At 34.2% G+C, this 20,706-nt stretch overlaps 1 protein-coding gene across 1 annotated transcript; it reads right to left on the reverse strand.

The window, feature by feature from the left end:
- Positions 1-8,067: 8,067 nt before the first annotated feature.
- Positions 8,068-9,702, reverse strand: LOC127138124 (uncharacterized). Its single transcript, XM_051064523.1, has 5 exons — positions 9,588-9,702; positions 9,387-9,473; positions 9,209-9,274; positions 8,206-8,792; positions 8,068-8,121 (listed from the first exon to the last, which is right to left on the reverse strand). Exons 1-5 carry the CDS (start codon positions 9,700-9,702, stop codon positions 8,068-8,070), a joined length of 909 nt encoding a protein of 302 aa, XP_050920480.1.
- Positions 9,703-20,706: the final 11,004 nt, after the last annotated feature.

Genomic DNA, 20,706 nt, shown 5'->3' on the forward strand with positions numbered 1-20,706 from the left:
AAACCTCTGACTTCTTTATCCGTACGGGGAACTGGCATCTCTTGAATAGCTCTCACCTTGGCTGGGTCGACCTCAATACCTTTACCACTGACAATAAAGCCCAAGAGTTTACCAGATCTTACTCCAAAGGTGCATTTGTTCGGGTTCAATCTCAACTTGTATTTCTTCAGCCTCTCAAACAGTTTGTATAAATGATCGAGATGTTCTTCTTCAGTATGAGACCTGGCTATCATATCGTCCACATATACTTCTATTTCATGATGGATCATGTCATGGAACAAAACCACCATAGCACGCTGGTACGTTGCTCCTGCGTTCTTTAAACCAAACGGCATTACTTTATAACAGAAGGTGCCCCATTGCGTCACAAACGTAGTCTTCTCCATGTCCTCAGGTGCCATTTTGATCTGGTTATAACCCGAGAATCCATCCATGAAGGAGAATACCTTGTGTTGAGCGGTGTTGTCTACCAGAACATCAATGTGTGGCAGTGGGAAATCATCCTTGGGACTCGCTCTATTCAAATCTCTGTAATCCACACACATTCGCACCTTACCATCCTTCTTTGGCACTGGTACCACATTAGCAACCCATTGAGGATAAGAAGTAACCGCCAGAAAACCAGCATCGAATTGTTTCATGACTTCGGCCTTGATTTTCTCGGACATTTCAGGACGCATGCGACGAACCTTTTGCTTAACAGGACGACAATCTTCCTTCGTCGGCAAACGATGCACTACTATATCGGTATCCAGCCCTGGCATGTCTTCGTAAGACCAAGCAAAAATCTCCACATAGTCATGTAGCATTTGAATCAATCTTCTTTTGACACTGATTTCCAAGCCTGCTCCTATTTTGACTTCTCTCTTGTCCACCTCGGTACCCAGATTTACAGTCTCAACTGACTCCTCATGCGGCTGTATAGTCCTTTCTTCTTGTAGTAACATTCTGGCAAGTTCTTCAGGTACTTCACAATCTTCCTCACTTCCATCTTCGGCTCGGTAGATCGGATTTTCAAAGTCATAATGAACAGTAGTAGAACTATTATCAACAGGATCCAGAGTGGATAGGGATCTGCAATTCGTTACGTGCGTGTGTGTAAGAAACATAGCTCGTTTGAAAGATAATAGGAAAGACAAAGAGCGCAATATTTGAATGCAAAACGTCCATTGATTTATTGAATATAAATATGCTTATGAAAATGACAAAACCCTTAACAAATTAGCTATTGTGCCTCGGGCATAGACACAATGCTTTAAGAAGTTTGATTGTAAAAGAAAATTAAAATTTGCAATTCTAGAATAAACAATAACAATTACTCCTGACTAAAGGAAATCGGGATAATGTCTTCAGTCTTCCAATTGTTGAGTCCGTCACCAATTGTTGGGAAAATCCAGCTATCCAAGTCGCAATCACTATCAGCATCTTCCATAGCATTAATCTGATTTTTGACTATCTTTCCAGAGTTAAACCCCAGGCCAGCTTTATCAGACTTGTACGGTACATTGATCAGTTGACCCCAACCAGCACGATCACCATTTTCAATCGCGGCTTGAGCATCTTTCAGAGAGATCATGACAGGGGGAGCACGAACAACCTTGGGCACAAGGGGAGTTGGCTTAAGGACAGGACTGGGTGGAGGAACCACTTCAAATGACTGAGAAGGAGTCTCAAAGAATTCACCATCCATCTCGACGTATTTGAAGGCTTGCACACTACTGACAATATACTCTTCTTCTCCACATACAGTGACAACCATGCCTGCTATTGGATACTTCAGCTTTTGATGAAGCGACGAAGCTACCGCACCTGCCCCATGGATCCAAGGGCGCCCCAACAAGCAGGAGTAGGCGGGACGAATGTCCATCACGTGAAAGGTAGTGTTGAAGACTTGAGGTCCTATCTTGATAGGGAGAACCACTTCACCATAGACAACACTCTTCGCACCATCGTAAGCACGCACCACAACATCACTAGGTTTCAGTTCAATGCCTTTGTAGTCAAATTTATCGAGTACAGCTTTCGGGAGCACATTCAAGGAAGAGCCGTTGTCGATCAACACGTGAGCCAGGGTGATCCCCTCACACTCGATGGAGATATGCAGAGCTTTATTGTGATTCTTTCCTGCTGGCGTCAGGTCAGCATCGGAAAAGCCTAGGCCATTGTCAACAGTCAAATTAGCAACATAATGTTCGAATTGATCGACGGATGTTTCTTGAGGCACATGAGCGGTCTTCAAGAATTTCATCAATGCATTGGCATGGGATTCAGAGGATAATAACAAGGACAACATTGAGATTTTAGACGGAGTATGCCCCAATTGTTCCACTACATCAAAATCGCTCTTACGGATGATTTTCAGCATCTCTTCCATTTCCTGTTTGGCAACATCTTCAGAAGTAACTTCGACCGATGTCTCTGACTGAGGAGGATTGACTGGTCTTTTTCCTCGAATTTCGGGAGCGGGAGGTGAGATTTCTGGGGAGTAGATCCTTCCACTTCGAGTAACTTTACTAGTCCCCACAATATCATTAGGATTAGCAGAACTACCAACTTGCTTTATGCCATGGATGTAAACGTCGCCTCCATAGTTCCACGGAATAGCTTTGCTGGAGGAATATGGCACGGGGCCAGGTGCGGTAATAATCAGGGGAGCCACTTTGGGCTCAGCGGTAATCTTCACAGGCACTCTAGTAGCGGTAATCTTCACTGGAGCTTTGGACCTAGCAATCACAGATACCTCTTCAATAGAGTTGTCCACCTTAGGAACCCTTTCAAATAGAATTGTACGATCATCCATCAGCCGTTGAATGCCGTTCTTCAACTTCAAACAATCATTGGGTCGGAGTACACAGAGATCGCAATCTTCAGCACAACCTGGAAATAAACCAGCTTGCAATAAATTCTTCTTAACGATCAGGAGAGGAGATGCTAAATCAGCAACGTCAGTAACGTGAGAATTGTCGTCCACAACATTAACATTCTGGTCATGATTAGGCATAGGTGCTGTGATGACATTGGGGGTCGCCGGAGGATCAAATTCAATTTCTCCAGCGTCGATCATATCCTGAATCTTGTTCTTCAACAACCAGCAATCATTCGTATCATGCCCGGGGCTATCGGAGTGATAGGCACACCTGGCGTTGGGATTATAACGAGGAGAAGTAGTGTTGGGATTTGCAGGAGGGCCTCTGAGGGTAATCAAATTGGCCTTTAACATACTCTGCAGTGCTTGGGTTAAAGTCATATTGATCTTGGTAAACTGTCTTCTCGACCTGTCTTGTCTGTGTTGGAAGTTCTGAGATGGCGGTGCGGCAATTGTAACTGCCCCAACAGTATGGTCACGATTCTTCTTGTTATGCTTCCTCTCACTGTACACAGCATTTGATTCATTCTTTCCCTGATAGGACTTTTTGGTGCTTGCAGAAGTAGCTGCCTGTATCTTTCCACTTCGAATGCCGCTTTCAACCCGTTCACCTGTCAAGATAAGTTCAGTGAAACCTGACGAGGAACTTCCCAGTAGATGGCTGTAGAATGGGCCAGTCAGTGTACCCATGAACATGTCCACTAACTCTCGATCAGTCATAGGGGTTTGACTCTGCCAGCCAAATCTCTCCACTTTTGAGCATATTCTTTGAAACTTTCTTTAGAGCCCATAGTCATATTTTGTAGCTGTAGCCGAGTAGGCGCTAACTCAGAATTATACTGGTAGTGCTTGTAGAAAGCTGTTGCTAAATCAGTCCATGTGCGGATGTTAGAGCTCTCAAGCTGATAATACCACTCTAACTGTGTGCCAGACAGACTCTCTTGGAAGAAATGGATCCACAGTTTCTTATCAGTAGTGTGCGGCTGAATCTTTCTCACATAAGCCCTTAGATGCATCTGAGGACAAGAGGCACCATCATACTTAGTGAAAATGGGAACCTTGAATTTGCGGGGAATGACCACATCAGAGACCAGACCCAAGTTTTCGAAATCCAGACCGGGCACTTTCTGCCCCTCCATAGCTAGCATACGTTCTTCCAGCAACTTGTACTTATCATCCTTCGGAGAGTACTGTTCATGTTCATAATCTTCATCGTCGTCCTCAGAATTGACGAGATTAGGATTCTCATCTTCCGAATCATTCTCGGTCTCTTCTTCTGAATCCTTCGGAATTCTAATCTTGACTCCTGTAACCTGTCCCTTAAGCCTTCTCCCCGGGTTGATGTAACCCACAGGTTTCTGGTCCTTCTTCTTCTCCATCAAAAGAGCTTTCAGTTCTTCCTGCCCCTTAGATAAGCTCAGCATCATTTCCTGGAATTGAGCATTCTGGGCCTGGAGATCTTTGACAGTTTGTTCGAGAGCCATTGTTCAATCTGTTTGAATCTGCTGGAATCTGTTTGATAGGAAAATCGTGAGAACACTGATCCTTTAGAATACCTGTTATGCGATGCAATGCAATGTATGAAATGTTTTCAAGGACTTTCGGGATTTAACTTTGCATAAACTAACAAAAAGAGCTTTTTTTTTTCTTTTCTCTTTTGTTTTTGCTTTTGTTTTTGTTTTTTCTGTTTTTTTTTTTTAGCAGAGTTAAATCCCTAAATCCTTGAAATGGTTAGTACAATGCCATGATGTTATGATGTTATGTTGTTATGATGTCATGTTGTTATGATGTCATGATAAATAACAAGCACAAGCAAGTCACACAACAATCATTCCTAGGTTTTAAGGCTTGCGTGAGTTCCATAGGTAAATACCCTCCCCACTGAAGTTTGGTTGGTTCAACCTGTCTTAGAATAGTAACCGGGTTCTAGAAGGATCTCAAATCATTGACCTTTCCTTAAGTCCACTTCAGTGCAACACCAAGTGGTTGACCGAAGCTTCCCTAAAGTCCAATCTCAAAGAGTGTAGTATCGAGTCTCAACCAACTCCAGTCGGAACCGAAGCCAGTTATCTCACTACTTTCTAATGGCCAGGATGAGTCAATTAGGGTTCTAAAGGTCTGGTTAATGCTTTTATGACACCACGCGAATGCCAAATATTTCCTCAACTAACATGAGGAACATCAGGACATCCAAAGTGCCACATTAACCGTAGCCATCATTTTGACCATTCCAGTATACGCCGGACAGTCGCGATGATCTCTTGCTACTTACCTAAGGTACACTAGATCCGGGTGTAGGATCTTTCACTCAAGCATAACATACCCAAGCAATCCCTTAAAAATAAATCAGACAAATTGAATAAGTGATCTTGTTTTTAAGGTAACCTCTCTTTTTAAATATTTAGGGTCCCCAGCAGAGTCGCCAGTTCTGTCATACGGTGAACTGGACTTTTTGTGTTTTTTATCGCAATGTCGCGGTTAGCAAGAGTCGCCACCGACTTTTCTTTTATCCAATAAGGAAAGGTGGAAAAGAACAGGAAAGACCTTAATTTAGATTTTGGGTTCGGGAGGTACATTATACAAAGGGAAGGTGTTAGCACCCTTTGTATCCATGGTTATCCATGGGCTCTTAATTGCTCGATCACTTATATTATTTTTGTCTGAAAAAAAAGTGTTTGTGAATTGTTTAGAAAAATTGTTTTGAAAAGAGAATTTAACTTTGTAATGATTCTTGTATGAATGTATACAAAGTGATTATCTCGTTTAGTTTTGAAAATTGTTTAGAAAAATATAACTCGGTAATGATTCTAGTATGAATGTATACCAAGTGGTGATTTTCTGAAGGTATTTTGAAAGGTGTGAGGTGTGAAAAAATGTTTTAGGTTGTGAGCCAGCAATTAAGAGTTATACCGACCCAAGGTCTTTATGAGTATTTCCTATCCTTATGAGGGTAAAACTGTCCCTATTATTGAGAAATAAGTAGTTTTATCCTTTGGATGTAAAAGGGTCATCGTAGGGTCATCGATTGGTCATTGAAGGCAACAGTTACGAGGATACCTTAGCATTCGAAGGGACTATCATCTTTTAACCGTAGGCAACATCGGAGGGTCATCGAGGGACAAAGTTGTATATTCGAAGGCAACATCCGAGGGACTATAATTTATTTTATGATGATTTAACCGAAGGGTCTTTGCTAAGGGTATCCCCACGTTCGCGGGACATGACCGTAATATCGTAATCGTAAGGCAACAAAGAGAGGTCCAAGATCACTTATTCAAAGGCAAAGTTTTACAATTAATTATATAATTAGGATGAAACTCCACATTAAAATTATTAAAAATAATATATTAAAAAATTAATACATTAGAAATTAATACATTGAAAAATTAATTTAGGGTGAAACTCCACAAGGGTATCCCACAAATAAAGTGGAATACCTAGCCAATAACCTTTTCCTGGGATATGTGAACCTTTACGAAACTCAAAAAAAAAAAAAACATGTCAGAACACCAAATCAGGGTGCAATCGAAGATTACACCGGAGAAATATCACAACAATAAATAGGATAGGATGAATAATGCATGGCTATGATAAAACATAAAAAAAAAGAATAGAAAAGTCAGCTACTGTCTCGTTCGCCTCTGCCTCGCCTAGCGAAGGCCAGGCGAATACTCGCCCCAGGCTCGCCTAGCGAGGTGCTAGCGAGCGGCCACGGATTTTGAATTTGAAAACAGCCCCACGTTAGGAACTTTGAATTTTATGGCATTTTATCACAGGAATAACATGATCAAACATTCAGGGTATTCAGGCATATTTAAATTCCCATACGAAAGCAAATTATTTATCAACATTTAATCATGATGCATTATATATGTAGATATGGCCAATTGAAAGTATAAACAATAGAGATACGCAAACCTGTTTGCCAATTCAAGGTTGAAGGGATTGACCACTTGTAGTATCGGAATAAGTTAGGCAGCGGGAATTGGACGGCGATGGCTTCGGTGCAGATGGGCTGCCTTCAGGGTTTCTTTACTCTGAATTCTCCGGGTAGGCAGGGTTCCTATGCCAAAACTTCTATTCGTTCTTCTCTGTTCTCCTCCTCTTTTTTTTCTTCCAGTGAATCTCCCAGTGTAACTCCAAGTGTAACTCCCCTACTGAAACTTCAGTATTTATAGACTAATTTCGTGGGTAATGGGCTTGGAATGAGGGAGACCCAAGTCCAAAATAATTTGTTATATTTTATTTATTTATTTATTTTAATTATTTAATTAATTAATTAATTAATTAATTAATTAATTAATTATTAATTAATTATTAAAAAAAAAATTTCTCTCTTTTTTTTTTTTTTTTTTTTTTTTTTTTTTTTTTTTTGGGCTCAGAATGAAGCCCGAAATTTTTGTTGTCTGTCAGCTTCGCTAGGCGAGCGCGTAGCGAACAGGCCAGTTTGGGCCATTTTCTGGATTGGGCCATCCGTGAGCTGGGCCTTTGTTTCTTCAAGATCAGTATGACAATGTGTTTTAACACAACTTCATACAATTCTGGTTCAGATTCATGTCGTAGTATTTCTGCTTTCACCACACTATCATACTCTTCAGGTTCTCGTAATTTGTCACCAGTATCCAAGATGAGTAGTATATGCACATGTGATAGTCAACGTTTATGAAATTTTGTTACATACATATAACTTTTAACCCTCCCTAAGAATCTTTTGTTAATGACATCATTCTTCAACTGCTCAAATTTTGATCGAAAAATTCTTGTTAGCAAATCAGGTCGATCTTGTGGGGTTTGATGGAGGCCTAGTTCGAAAGTTATCTCAATCCAAGAAGGATTGCATGTAATTGTAAGGAATATATCTGGTTTACCATTGTTAAGAATAATGGCCATACCATCTTGGTACCTCTGTGTCATATCTCGCTTACTGTCAATAAATGATGATGACAATATTGTTCTTTATCCGACATTATCTATAGAAATATATGAAAAGTATAAAAATTAAATGTGTCGATATTGGTAAACATAAAGTAGACGCTCTTCATGTAGAAATATAACATGTTATATTAAATACCTACATTATTCTCCCCATCGTGCAATGCATCTTGTAACCCCTGATATACCTCAGACCGAATATTATTTTGATTTCTTCGGATCCATCTCAACCTTCCTGTTTCAACCTTTACATAATTGTCTATAACATACTATTCTAAAAGTCGACCCGATTTTAACAATACAAATTGATCATTACGACGAATCTACATTGAATAAAATAATCAGTCTTGAATTATTTTTTCACACAATTAGAAGTATATTTCTTAGAAAAATAGTTTAGCATGTACCTGAAGCACATAACCGTAGTACTCTCGGCATGTAACATTTTTTCCAACATTAGTTTTTGTTTCTATGTCCCAACCGTATGTTCCGAACGGTAACAATATAGGATATTGTAAAGGATCATAATACCCCATTGTTTCTTGAACTTTTGTTAGCTTTCCATCATAGTTGATGCCATTTATATCTTTTCCACGTTCTATTGTATCTTCATCACCACCGCCTATAACAATTGTTGCAACTTGGGAAGCTGAAGGGAAACTATATTGTGGTTGATTCGACAAACGTTCTTTAATGAGTAACCTACATTCTTCAATATTTGGCTCTAGTGCAAGCTGCCTAAACACAATGACAAAGAAGTTGCGTTGGTGGAGTATTTTTTGCAATTCATACACTATGACTTGGTTAAGTATTGAGTTTTCCCTCATCCTATTTTGAAGTTCATGATCGGTATCATAAATGTATAACTGCAAGTAACGTGACGTTGAACCTTGATTCAGATGAAAACCTCCTATTTTGTGAAAAATTGCGCCTTGAGCATGAAATGTGTAAATACCACGACCAGTTGCAACCAAACTTTTGTCGACATGAACACCTAGTAAAGTAAACTACATTACATGGTTGTAACTTCTAATATGTTGTCTAAAATGTATGTCTTCAGTAGAACTGTCTAAAAATAATTGTAACAACTTGTCAGGAGCAGACACTTGTGAAATTGTCACCTTTCCACCTTTGCAACACATATCTTGAGATTCTCTATAGAACAATTTTGCATTGCATCGTCTACACTCACTCGAAGTAGGTAGTAGGGATTTGATTGTCATAACATTATTTCAAAAATTTCTAGCAATGTTATGTCTTGTTTGAAAAATATATCGTGATTCTGTGTTTTATTACATACAAAACATGTATTAAAAAAATATACTTAGTATATACATGGTAACTAACATGAAATAATATTTAAATACAAACATACAATATATGTTATGGATTAAAAATACATAATTGTACCTCGATCAAAAACTGTTTGTGTTTCGTGAGTTTCAACATGTGAATTCATATTTTGCGAATGTGATTCTATAAAAGAAAGTATTGACTTCAATATAGAGTTATAGTTGAAAAATAGCAACAATATATAAATTTAAATATGTGTTACTATCAATTTGAGTATAGACATAATTATACTTACCACAATTATTGTCATCAATATTTTTTATAAATGGTCTTGCTTCGTGGTTATCATTTTGTTGGAAAATCGGGTATGTAAAATTTCGATCTGTAAATTAGTATTGAATTAACATATTAGCCAATTATTTTTGCATAATTAATTGATATTTTGTAAACATAAAGTATTAAAGTATAATCTATACAATAATTTAAAGTTTCTAACCCGCGGATGGAACGTGACTGACATATGTGGTACTCAGTTCAACTTCACTGTCATGTGCTCTTTGATAAAATCGAGAAGTAAGATTGACATTTGTCAAGTATTGGAATGACATCATGGTTTTCATATCAGAAAGATCATATGCTTGAACTTGTTTTCCTTTGTCTTTATTTTGTCTGTAATTCAAACGCCTTTTAGTCAATTCTTGTTGTCTTTACTCAACACTCATCCGTTGTCTTCGATGTCGTGCATTTTGTGTTTGTCTTTCTCTTTGATGTTCTCTTGTATCTTGACTTCAGATATTTTCCATTATATCATTTTATCTGTAAAATTAATTGTAGTATTTAAAAATATCAAAACTTTGAAAATATATGGGTCTTTATGCTTCATTTTATATTATATTTTCCATTATATTATTGTATTATATTTTTTAATTTATATTATCTTCAATATCAATGACTTATATGATCATTAGGTTGCTAGAAATCACACTGCTTTGAATTTACATATAAACAAATAAGATAATAATACTCTATTAAATATAGTAAAATGATTGAGTATGTGACCATAATATGATAAAATAGATGTACATAGAATGAAAAACCAGGCAAAAAAAAAAATCTGAAATGAAAATTGTCACCTATTTTTCGCTGCCGTCACAAGTATTCTCTTATATACATGTTATTTTCTCTTCTCCAATTTTCATGGATATATCTCACCTTTATCCTTTCTTGCCCCAACTTTGATTTTTTTCTCTGATTATGCATTGGTTCTCAATTTTTAGTTTGTAGTTTTATTGAAGCATCAATTATTAATAACTTCCTTCAATTGTAACTCCTATATATATTATTTATGTCTCATAATCATTAATTTAAAACAAAAGTAAACTAAAAAATTGAAATAGTAGACAGTAGAAAAATGGTAGATGAGAAAATAAATGAAATGACACACATACACATATATTTCAGTCACTCACTATTAACTTGGTCTTTATTTTTAGTCTCTATCATTACTATTAAAAGAATAATCTAAGAAAGTTTTTATAAACTAAAAAACTTTTTAAAATTAATTATAATTATAAATCTATTTAAAAGCCCACTGCACAATTAGAGAAGTAATTATAAATCTATTTGATCATGGTAAAATAATTGTCATTCTAGTATGCAACCTTCTCATTTTCAGTTGCATGTAATAAAACCAGATAAGCAATGAAGAACCATAACATATCAAAGAAAACTACATGACAATTTTCCAAAATAATAAATTCTATTGATGTAACATACAACGTACAAATGCGATGCAATATTCTTTTCAAGCACTGTTCAAATTATAAGAAGAATTGAAATATATACAAAGTATTGAAACAAAATCTATAATGTCAGAAAAACATCAAAGAATTATGTAAAGAGAAAAACAAAATGTACATACCCGTAATCTTCAAGCCGAATATATCGAAATAACGCAAATTGAAAACTATACCGAATTCTCTACAAAAAAATTAGATTGAAAACCGATATATCACCGGACGATGATTTGACATAAATTAATTTGTTCTTCAATCACTTCCAACTGAAAACTATACCAAATCCTCTGCAGAAATAATTAATTGAAAACCTATATATCATCAGAAGATGATTTAACATATTTTAAGTAGAAAATTAATCATTAATTACAAAGAAAATAAAAATATAAAATCAAAAGAAAATAGTAAAAAAGAATATAGTAAGGAGAAATAGGATGTAAATAGAATAATAAGTAAAAAAAGAAAACTGAAATAAATATAAATGTATTGGCAAGATAAACTTATCTAGTATCTTTCAATTATTTTTACCATTATTTAATGTGAAATATTGTTTTTCTTTTTTCTAAAACAAATATTTATGACCACATCACAGGAAGTAACTGCATGTTTATAATGTATAGATTATAATGTTTATAATGTATAGAATCTATGTACTGAAAAGACCAAATTTATTGTAGAATATGATCTAACCACTCAACTTTTGAAATACCAAAAAAAATATTTTGCCTTTATATATTGTTATAGATATATATTTAGGGTTAGTTATTACTCATTATTTTCTTTATATACTGTTTTATATGATTTTGTATGCTATTTAAAAATATATCAATTTTATAGTGTATTTTAAGTAAATATAATATAATTTTATTTAAATAAAAAATAGTAAATTTGTTTAGAGGTCAGACTTTTTTTTTATTTAAACATAATTTTTGTTATTTATAAAAATTAAAAATCACATATTTTAAAGAAATATTAATAAGAAAAAGTGAATTGATATAATTTTATTTTATGAAAAAATGTAATTTGTTTAAAATTGAGAGTAAATATCATTTTATGAAAAATAAAATTTGTTACTAACAAATATTAAAAATCACGTATTCACATTAAATGAATAAAATATGTTTTAATTTAAAGAAAAAAAAGGTGAAATTTGTTTAAAAATAAGAAGAGATTATTTTAAACTTTAAATCATAATTTTTTAAATAAATATTTAGAATCATGTTTATCTATGAAGAATTATTTAATTGTTACAAAAGTGTGAAAAATTTATTTTATTTTATGATTTGATCCCTCCTTTTATATATATATATATATATATATAATATATATATATATATATATATATATATATATATATATATATATATATATATATATATATATATATATAATGTTTTTCATCTCCACTGAACATTAAGAGTAAGGTTCTTCAATAGAATACATAATTAGTAAAAAAAAATTCATCTCCAATAAATATATCCCGTATTTAACGCGAAGAATTATGACAATGAGGCAGATAGATGAAAGTGTTGTTTGGCTATTAAGATATGTTTGAAGGGATCAAGAATGATGTTAATCCATTTGTAGAAGATGCAACAGTTGCACAAAAGATTGGCACAAAGAAGAGAAGATGAAAGACTTCAAAACTTCAAAACTCTGTATCTCATTCATCAATATGTTGATGTTGACAACTTTGAGAATGTTGGTGATTGTACATCCTCAAGGAAATTTAGGAAATTTTGGAGAAAAGTTATACATGATCTGATAAGGTAAAGGTGGTGAAGTAACAAACTCACAAAAGACAACTGAAATTAATTCAAATGGAGGACAATGAAACCATTAACGAATTTACAACAAGAATCACACGATCATTGACGTCAAAATTTGATAATATAGTGGTTGCTATTGAAGAGTCCAAGAATAAAGACCAAAGACACACATATTTCATCTCCAATAGAAGAATGCAAAATTACTTTTGAAGGTGTTTACATGTTATTGGGGTTATGTATGGATGGTAAGATGTAGAATGGCCAAACAAATCAATAATATCACCTCTCCCAAGAGCTATTGGGAGAAACATTGAAATCCACTAATAGGAGGGGTCACTTAAATCACTACACAACAATCTTCAATTAGGAGAGTAATTTTGGAAGAGGAAAAATCATAAAAGGAAGGAGATACATCTTTGTAGGTAATTTTTTATTTTCAGGTAGTTATGGTAACAGTATTAATATAAATTGATTAATACTATTAAGGGATAAAGATAAAATAGATAGGTATAGATGGAGATATATGTTTGTTTGTTGCGATAACACTATTGAATGTGCTGGGTGACGATTGACTCTTGTAGTACCATTAAATTCAAATCTACATGTTTATCTATTTTGCTACCCAGTAATTATATCAGTTATTACATTTTATAAATTTCTTAATTTTTTTTTAATAATGTTTCACAACAACTTACTTATATTTTAAATTGTATATATCAGGTGACACACGGGATGCAATATGATAAAACACAGTCACATAAGGTTTCAGCGTATCGACCACTTATTGATCAAATAGAGAAAAAATAATGCTTCTCATATTTATTTGATTTATAATTTCATAAAATAACAAGGTAATTTATATATCTTTAGAGGATGATTGTCCAAATGCTGTAATTCTCCTTTTTATCCTATCAATTTCATTGTTAAGGTTCTTTGATATCTGTTCTTTCTCTTTGAATAGGTAATTTGTCTGATTTTGTGACTGATTGAAAAAACATAATGTGTTGATGCTTGTTAGAACAATTGACTGCTGTTATTGTGTTGTATATTTTTTCAGTGTTTTTGTTAGAATAATTGTGGGATTTCTTATTTTAGAGCAACATCTTTTTGAAAGACACACTATATATTCACCTAAAACATTAAGGTGATAAGTGAGTGGGTTCTTTCACTTATAAATGCTCAAGTCTCCACATTACCAACCAATGTGAGACTATTATTCACACTACTCACACTTGATACATTATCAACACTGCCCCTCAAGTGTGAGTCCACAATGCTCCCCCTCAAGTGAAAGTTTTTCTTACTTCCACAAATCCTTGTACCGCACAAAACGTTTCTTATTCACCACACTGGCACCGTTAACACTCTTCAATAGAACGTTTCTTATTCACCACAGTGACATCGTTGACTTACGATATAAGTAAGTCGGTCCCTTCTCGAACAAAAGGCTCATGATACCATTTGTTGGGAGAGTTTTTTATTAGGGAGCATTGAACATTGTGAGACTTCTTTTAGAGCAACACTTTTGTGAGAGACACACCACATATTCATCCATAGGTGAGTGAATTCTCTCACTTATAAATGCTCAAATCTCTACATTTTCAACTAATGTGAGATTATTATCAACACTACTAAGACTTGATACATTCTCAACATTGATGATATTTAATAATTTATGTTATGTTCATGAAAATGGAAGATCAAAGGTTTAATAATTGCAAAGTTCTGATTTAATTTTGGTTCTTTACAATATTTAAGATAAAGCTTGACGGGAACTTTTTCCCATGAAAGTGGAAGATCAAAGGTTTAATAATTCAAAGTTCTATTTTTATATCCATATCACATATGGAAATTGTACTATAACATTTATGCTGAAGTTGTTCCTTAATTAGTTGAGTGTGAATGAAATCTGCTTTCCCATTGTACTCATTATCGTTTGACTGTTCATATATTTAATTTGTAAATTAAAATTAAAAAAAAGTGAAGTGAGTTAGTGGTCAAGTTTTTTCCCATCAACTAACTTGACTAGGGTTTGATTCAATGGTAAAGGCAAAAATTTGGAATTTCTTTTGGAGTTTTGGTGACCTTGGTGATCTTGATAAATCAATTCAGATTGGACAACAAATTAACTATGAAACAATAACAAATAGATCCCAAAAACAAACTTCTAATACCCAACCATTGAAACACTTAACCCGCCAACAACACAATCACAAAATCAATTCAGATTGGACAATAAATTAGATTTTTAAAGTGAAGAGTTTACACCGTTTATGCTAAAATCTTCACTATATGTAAATTACACACTTAATGCATTTAATGAAGGATGCAGTTCTTCTCTACAACCACAAACAGAAGACGACCAATGAGTATTTTGTATGGGAGTGCGACGAAGAGTACCTCGTCTATGTGGAATCATCGATCACCTGCAAGGATCAACCAACGATAATAATAAATTCCCCCTTAATTTTATAATCAATTTCTTTGAAATTTTTTATCTAATAATTATTTAAGATTATTAAATTAATAAATAATTGTTAAATAATTAACATATATTTTAATTATTAAAATAATTATTTCATAATTAATATACTATTTTATTAATAATTTAAATAATAAAATGATTTAATACACACTAAGACACATACACACATGCCAGGGAAAGCTCGCCAATGTAGTTGTCGTTTGCGTTATGCAACCTAACGGGACCCCAATTGGATTGACGAAATCATATATATTAAATAAGGGGATTGCTTAACTCATCTTAAGGATTATTTCACACCTTCGTGAAAAACCAAAACTATCCATAGAATTCAGAAATGCATCTCCGGACGCATCCCAAATACACACAAACGATCCATTTTTGAGTCACACCCAAATTATTTGACTAAATTGAATTCGGATATGCATCTCAGTAAATTAACATTTATAACAAATGCAAAAGCGAAATAGATGCAGAAACAAAGATAAATTAACATTGATAACATAAAAAATGAAACATTACATATATAATCGTCAACATAAATCAAACATTCATTTCAACATCCAGATGGACGTTTCAACATCTTTATAATATCTTCGATCGATCTCGCAATTGTTGCATATAACTCAGTCAGACATTTTATTTCACAACAGGTAGATGTATTCCACATAACACTTAAATGTGCATCAATCTTTAGCTCAAAGTTGTTGAACTGAATCTTCCATTTGTTGTCAATCTAGGGTGAACGGTATTCAAACTTCACAATTCTTTGATTGTCTGAGTATTGCAGGAGATTCTCTAGTATGAGTTTTAGATATACAAGAGAGGTGTACTATGTGAGCTTAAATGCAATTGAGGACTCCATGTCATTAAAGTGGACATATACGACATGCTAAATTATATTCATTTTGGTGTAATGTGATTTTGTAAAAAATATGAGAAGAAAGACTCACATTTATACTTCTAAGGAAATATGAACCTTAGAAATTCTATTATGTACTAGGGGAAATTTCGGATATTCATTTCGGGATAAACCCTATTTTGTTGTGTGAAATTAGGGTGCATCCGAAAATGCATTTCCAAAGAAACTTTTGTTTGTTTTCTAAATATTTGGGGTGCATTTAGAAATGCATTTTCGGAACAATCCAACACGTAATCAATTTCAGAAACATAACCTATTTTTGAATGAAAAATGGAGAAATATTTTGGAAACTTAAACATATATTAAAGTATTTGAAAATGTATATATTTGACATCATTATTCTTAAGACACGATTACACACAAAACATGTCTAACCACACAAATACACCTTTGAATAAAAACTAAAATGAATTGAAACATGTTTCACCATTTAAATCGGTATCTATGGGTGATTGTGCCTTTGACTTTTGTTTATTTGTTTCTCTTTCAATCTTGCTAAATTTGGTGAATTCTTGCATCCTATTCAAATAAGGATCTGATCAAGTTTCAACTTCCCTTGTTGAATAACCTGTCAACTTGAGTGATGTTAGTAGTATAGGGCACCCGGATTTAAAATAAACTTGAACAAAGTGCCACGTTTTTGAAAGCCATCCAATACACATAATACAATCATTTAGATTTTGAGGTTGGACAATGCGTAATGGAAGCACATCCATTTTCCCTTGGTGTTGGTCCACTAATGTAAGGAACAAGAGATTCATAAATTTCATCAATATTTTCTTTTTTCCCGTATAGTCGTGTGTATGATTCTTTACGGGCCTTCAAATCTTTGATAATTTGAATGCAGACAAATGAATGATCCTCCTTTCCTTTATCGAGCAAAGCAAAAACATCTCGAAAACGACAGTTTCTGTCACCTTTTTTGGTAAAGGCGGTGAAATAGGTGGTTTGGTAATTCAAGCTCCTTTGAAATGACCTTTTTTTGTTGATATTTTGAAGTTCCTTTGAAAGTTTGTCAACATGTTCAAAATACGAAGGAGACCACATCGTTGAATTGTCACTCGGTGTTGATTTGACATTCTTAGAAGCACCATTTATTTTTACTAGTGTGATGATGGTTTCAAATATGTGGTTTCTGGATAAGTAATCTTCCTCATTTTCTCTTTGATGTGGAATTTAATATTGTCATTGACTTTCAAAAATCTCTCTTGTATCACTTCCCATTAAGTCAAGATAGAGATATTCGATTTACCGTCCTTCATCATACCAGAACCTTTTCCAGTGAGTGGAAACACCATCCATTCATATTGAGCTATAAAGTTTCACCTTATTCGAAATTAGATAAACACATGTGAGACCATACGTTTTTCTAAATGTGCAACCATACTTTAAGCTATCAGAACCTACATTCTCTGCTTGTTTGGCTTCGTGAAAAATAAAATTCAGTCCTGCTCGAGATATGTTATCGACCAACTGAGAATAAAGACCATAGTCTTTGAATCCGTGTTCCAACATTGTGATGCTGCAACCAAATGATGTATGTATCTCATTATGCTGATTTTGGATCATTTGATTCACAGAGTCCCAATCTCTACACAAATCACCCTTACTATTTCCCAACCCATTCTTCGGTGTAGCACAGGAAAACTTAACTCAGTTAGTTGTTGTATTTCCAAGGTGTCGAACCTGATCGGTCCAAGCACAATCAATATTCTCCTTCACCTGGTCCAAAATTGTACTCTCAACATATTTCAGTAAATCTGGATATTTCTCTCACACCTTCCTGAAATGTATAACAATATCGACATATAATTCTTTCGTAGAAGAATTTATTATAGCATTCCGTACATATATTATTCTTTTCAGTATCACACTAGCTTTGACAATTATTCAATCTTCTCCCTTAATTTGTTTGGTCCTTACCATAAGTTTAACTCGACTTAACAGATTGTTTGTGATGTGATACCTACAAAGTAATGTGTATGAAGTTGGAAACACATTTGCAACCGAATTCATCAAGACGGTATCGCGGTCGGTAACAATGACTTTTGGCGTGTCTTCTCTGTCATTCAACATTGTCCGACACACTTATAAAGCCCAAATAACTTTTCCCTATTTTCCGCTCTCCAGAAATGCAAACCCAACATAATAAGTCTTCTCGTTAGAGGTAACACCAATAATTTCCAATAGTGGAAGCCTACACTTGTTGGTCTTATATGTTGAATCAATGATGAGTACAATAGAAAACGTGTTGAACAACTTTATCAAATCAAGATGAGTCCAAACTATATCTCGAAAAGTTACTTCATCCTCGCATGTTCGGTACCTAGATACATCATTTTTATCATCCAAAAGTTTCAACAGTTGTTGCATTTAAGTTTTACAACACCAAACCCATAATTGTTATAATTGTTATCTGAACCATTATCGGACCTTCCGATTACAACATCAAACCCAAATTTGAATGCCTCAATGCGATTCCATTGAAGCATATGATGATGAAACTCAAACTCTTGTTCATTTGTAAATTGGCTGCCAACCTGTACCTCTTTCATATCAACACGTTTGACATCCGTAAACACAATATGTTTGAGGAAAATATCTAGGTGCACCATATCTAATGCAAACAATAACATAAAATATTCAAAAATAGATTGAAATGAATATGCAAATGTGACCGACTTTCAAATTCATGCTTCACAATTCCGGAAATGCACTTCTACATTTGTCATTGAGTTCTTATATTAGAATTAAATTGTATCTCCGGACAAAATTTAAAAATAAAATTGGCGGGACTCAATTGGAAGCGTGTTTTAGTGAGACCCATGATGCTTTTCGAAAATACATTTTCGAAAATACATTTTTGAATTTTTATATGATACTTTTTCACCATTTAAGTTTTTTTATGAGACTGATTTAATAAGCAATTCCCTTAAATTTAATATTAAATGGCATTTTAAGATTTCTTTTTTGGAATGTAGAATATTTTGAGATTTTTTTTAGGGGGAGGGAGTTATTGACGAAAAATATTCATATGCGTTTCAAATTTACATATGCAAGACAATATACAAACCAGCTTGAAATTAAATATGATTCTTAAGTCACTCTCATGAATCAACGATTCTATTTTAATATTTTAATAATATCATATCAAATCTAAATTAGGATTGGAAATGAAGTCAATAATGTTTTACTCAATTTTTCTTTAGACAACTCAAACAAGATCGGGATTGGGGAAACTCCTAAGCCCATAAGAACAATTATAGCTATAATTATTAGGTTTTGTAAAAAATAATACAAATCATAACTATTAAATCATTTTCAACGACCAACATGTCATTAAATTATCCTTCTAGCTATAATTAAATTATCCGTCAAAGTTCCTCACTCAATGACAAGGGGGTTAGGTTACATTCAAGGACAAATTTATGAGGGGACAAACATGGGCTACGGTCCCCCTCTCCATCCATTACTTAATTTTCATGTCACTATATACGTAACTATTTATGTGCACAACACCCTTAATTGAACCACATATCGCGTACTAATTCGTAATGTATATATACAAACTAGTAAAAATTAATAAATTTGTTATATATTTCAAAAATTAATTTGTTTTATGAGTTTAATAGATATGGATCTACGAAATAACATAGTTTTACATATAACCACTTTTAATATTATATGCATTTTCAAAATAACATGGTTTGTTGCGTCTTGTAAGAAGGTGGCAGAGACGGTATAAAAATCAAGTTCCGGCATGATGTCTGGGTCGGGTCATCCCTGGTTTGTGTTTCTTTTGAGAGGTTTTTCCTTATCAATGAGTACAAGTCTTTGAAAATGGGTTTGATGGGGAGTTGGGTAGGAGGAAATTGGGTTTGGGATTTTTGTTGGAGACGTCCTTTTCTTGTTTGGGAGGCAGAGTTGTTGGAAGAGTTCCTTAGTTTAATTGCAGGGTGGTTCAACAGGGTGTGGGGATGCATGTGAGTGGGTCACAAATCTTTTGAGGGGTTCTCGATGAGGTCTTCCTATGTTAGACATTTTTGGTTTGGTTGTGGGTGAGGAAGTGAGATCTTCTCGGATGATCCAAGGGTTGGCTCAGGTCTGAAAGTCCTGGGGGCATTTAAAAATGGTAGACTTTTCTTGGTAGTTGTTATAGGATAGATTGTCGATCAGGAAAAATCTATCCATGCCTCACATAATGTCAAATGTTACTAAAGTGGGTTGTGAGGTGTGTCTATGCCATTTGAAAGTGATGACATTTTTCAATTTGATTTTTTCTTGGTCCATTTTAAACAATATGGACGGTTTAATATTGAATATTCTAGTAGATGTTCTTTCAGTAAAGGAAATAGTTAGTTGAGAAGGACATTTCATAGTGTGATAGTTTTGAATTTTGATTTGGGAAGGTAATGGTTGACCTCCGGGAGTCTGATTGTTTAAATTTTTTTAGCTTCTATGTTTGTTAGTCCGTTTTACACATTGTGGATTGTCCGATGTTGAAAATATGAGTAGGTGTTCATCCAAGGTTTGAAAGAGACGGTTAAGAAGGACCTTTTCTAGTGTGACACTTATGAATTGTGATTTGGGAAGGTGATGGTGGACCTCCAAGTCCGATTTTTTTTTTAATTTCTATGTAAGCTAGT

The sequence above is a fragment of the Lathyrus oleraceus genome, chromosome 4 (genome assembly GCF_024323335.1).
Source record: "Lathyrus oleraceus cultivar Zhongwan6 chromosome 4, CAAS_Psat_ZW6_1.0, whole genome shotgun sequence".
NCBI lineage: Eukaryota > Viridiplantae > Streptophyta > Magnoliopsida > Fabales > Fabaceae > Lathyrus > Lathyrus oleraceus.

Excerpts from the sequence above, each read along its gene's own strand:
- LOC127138124 (XM_051064523.1), bottom strand. The coding sequence starts at position 9,702 with ATGATGTCATTCCAATACTTGACAAATGTCAATCTTACTTCTCGATTT. Across the intron at positions 9,275-9,386 it reads TATTGATGACAATAATTGTG|AATCACATTCGCAAAATATG; the intron begins GTAAGTATAATT and ends TTTCTTTTATAG. Across the intron at positions 8,122-8,205 it reads ACTACGGTTATGTGCTTCAG|ATTCGTCGTAATGATCAATT; the intron begins GTACATGCTAAA and ends TATTCAATGTAG.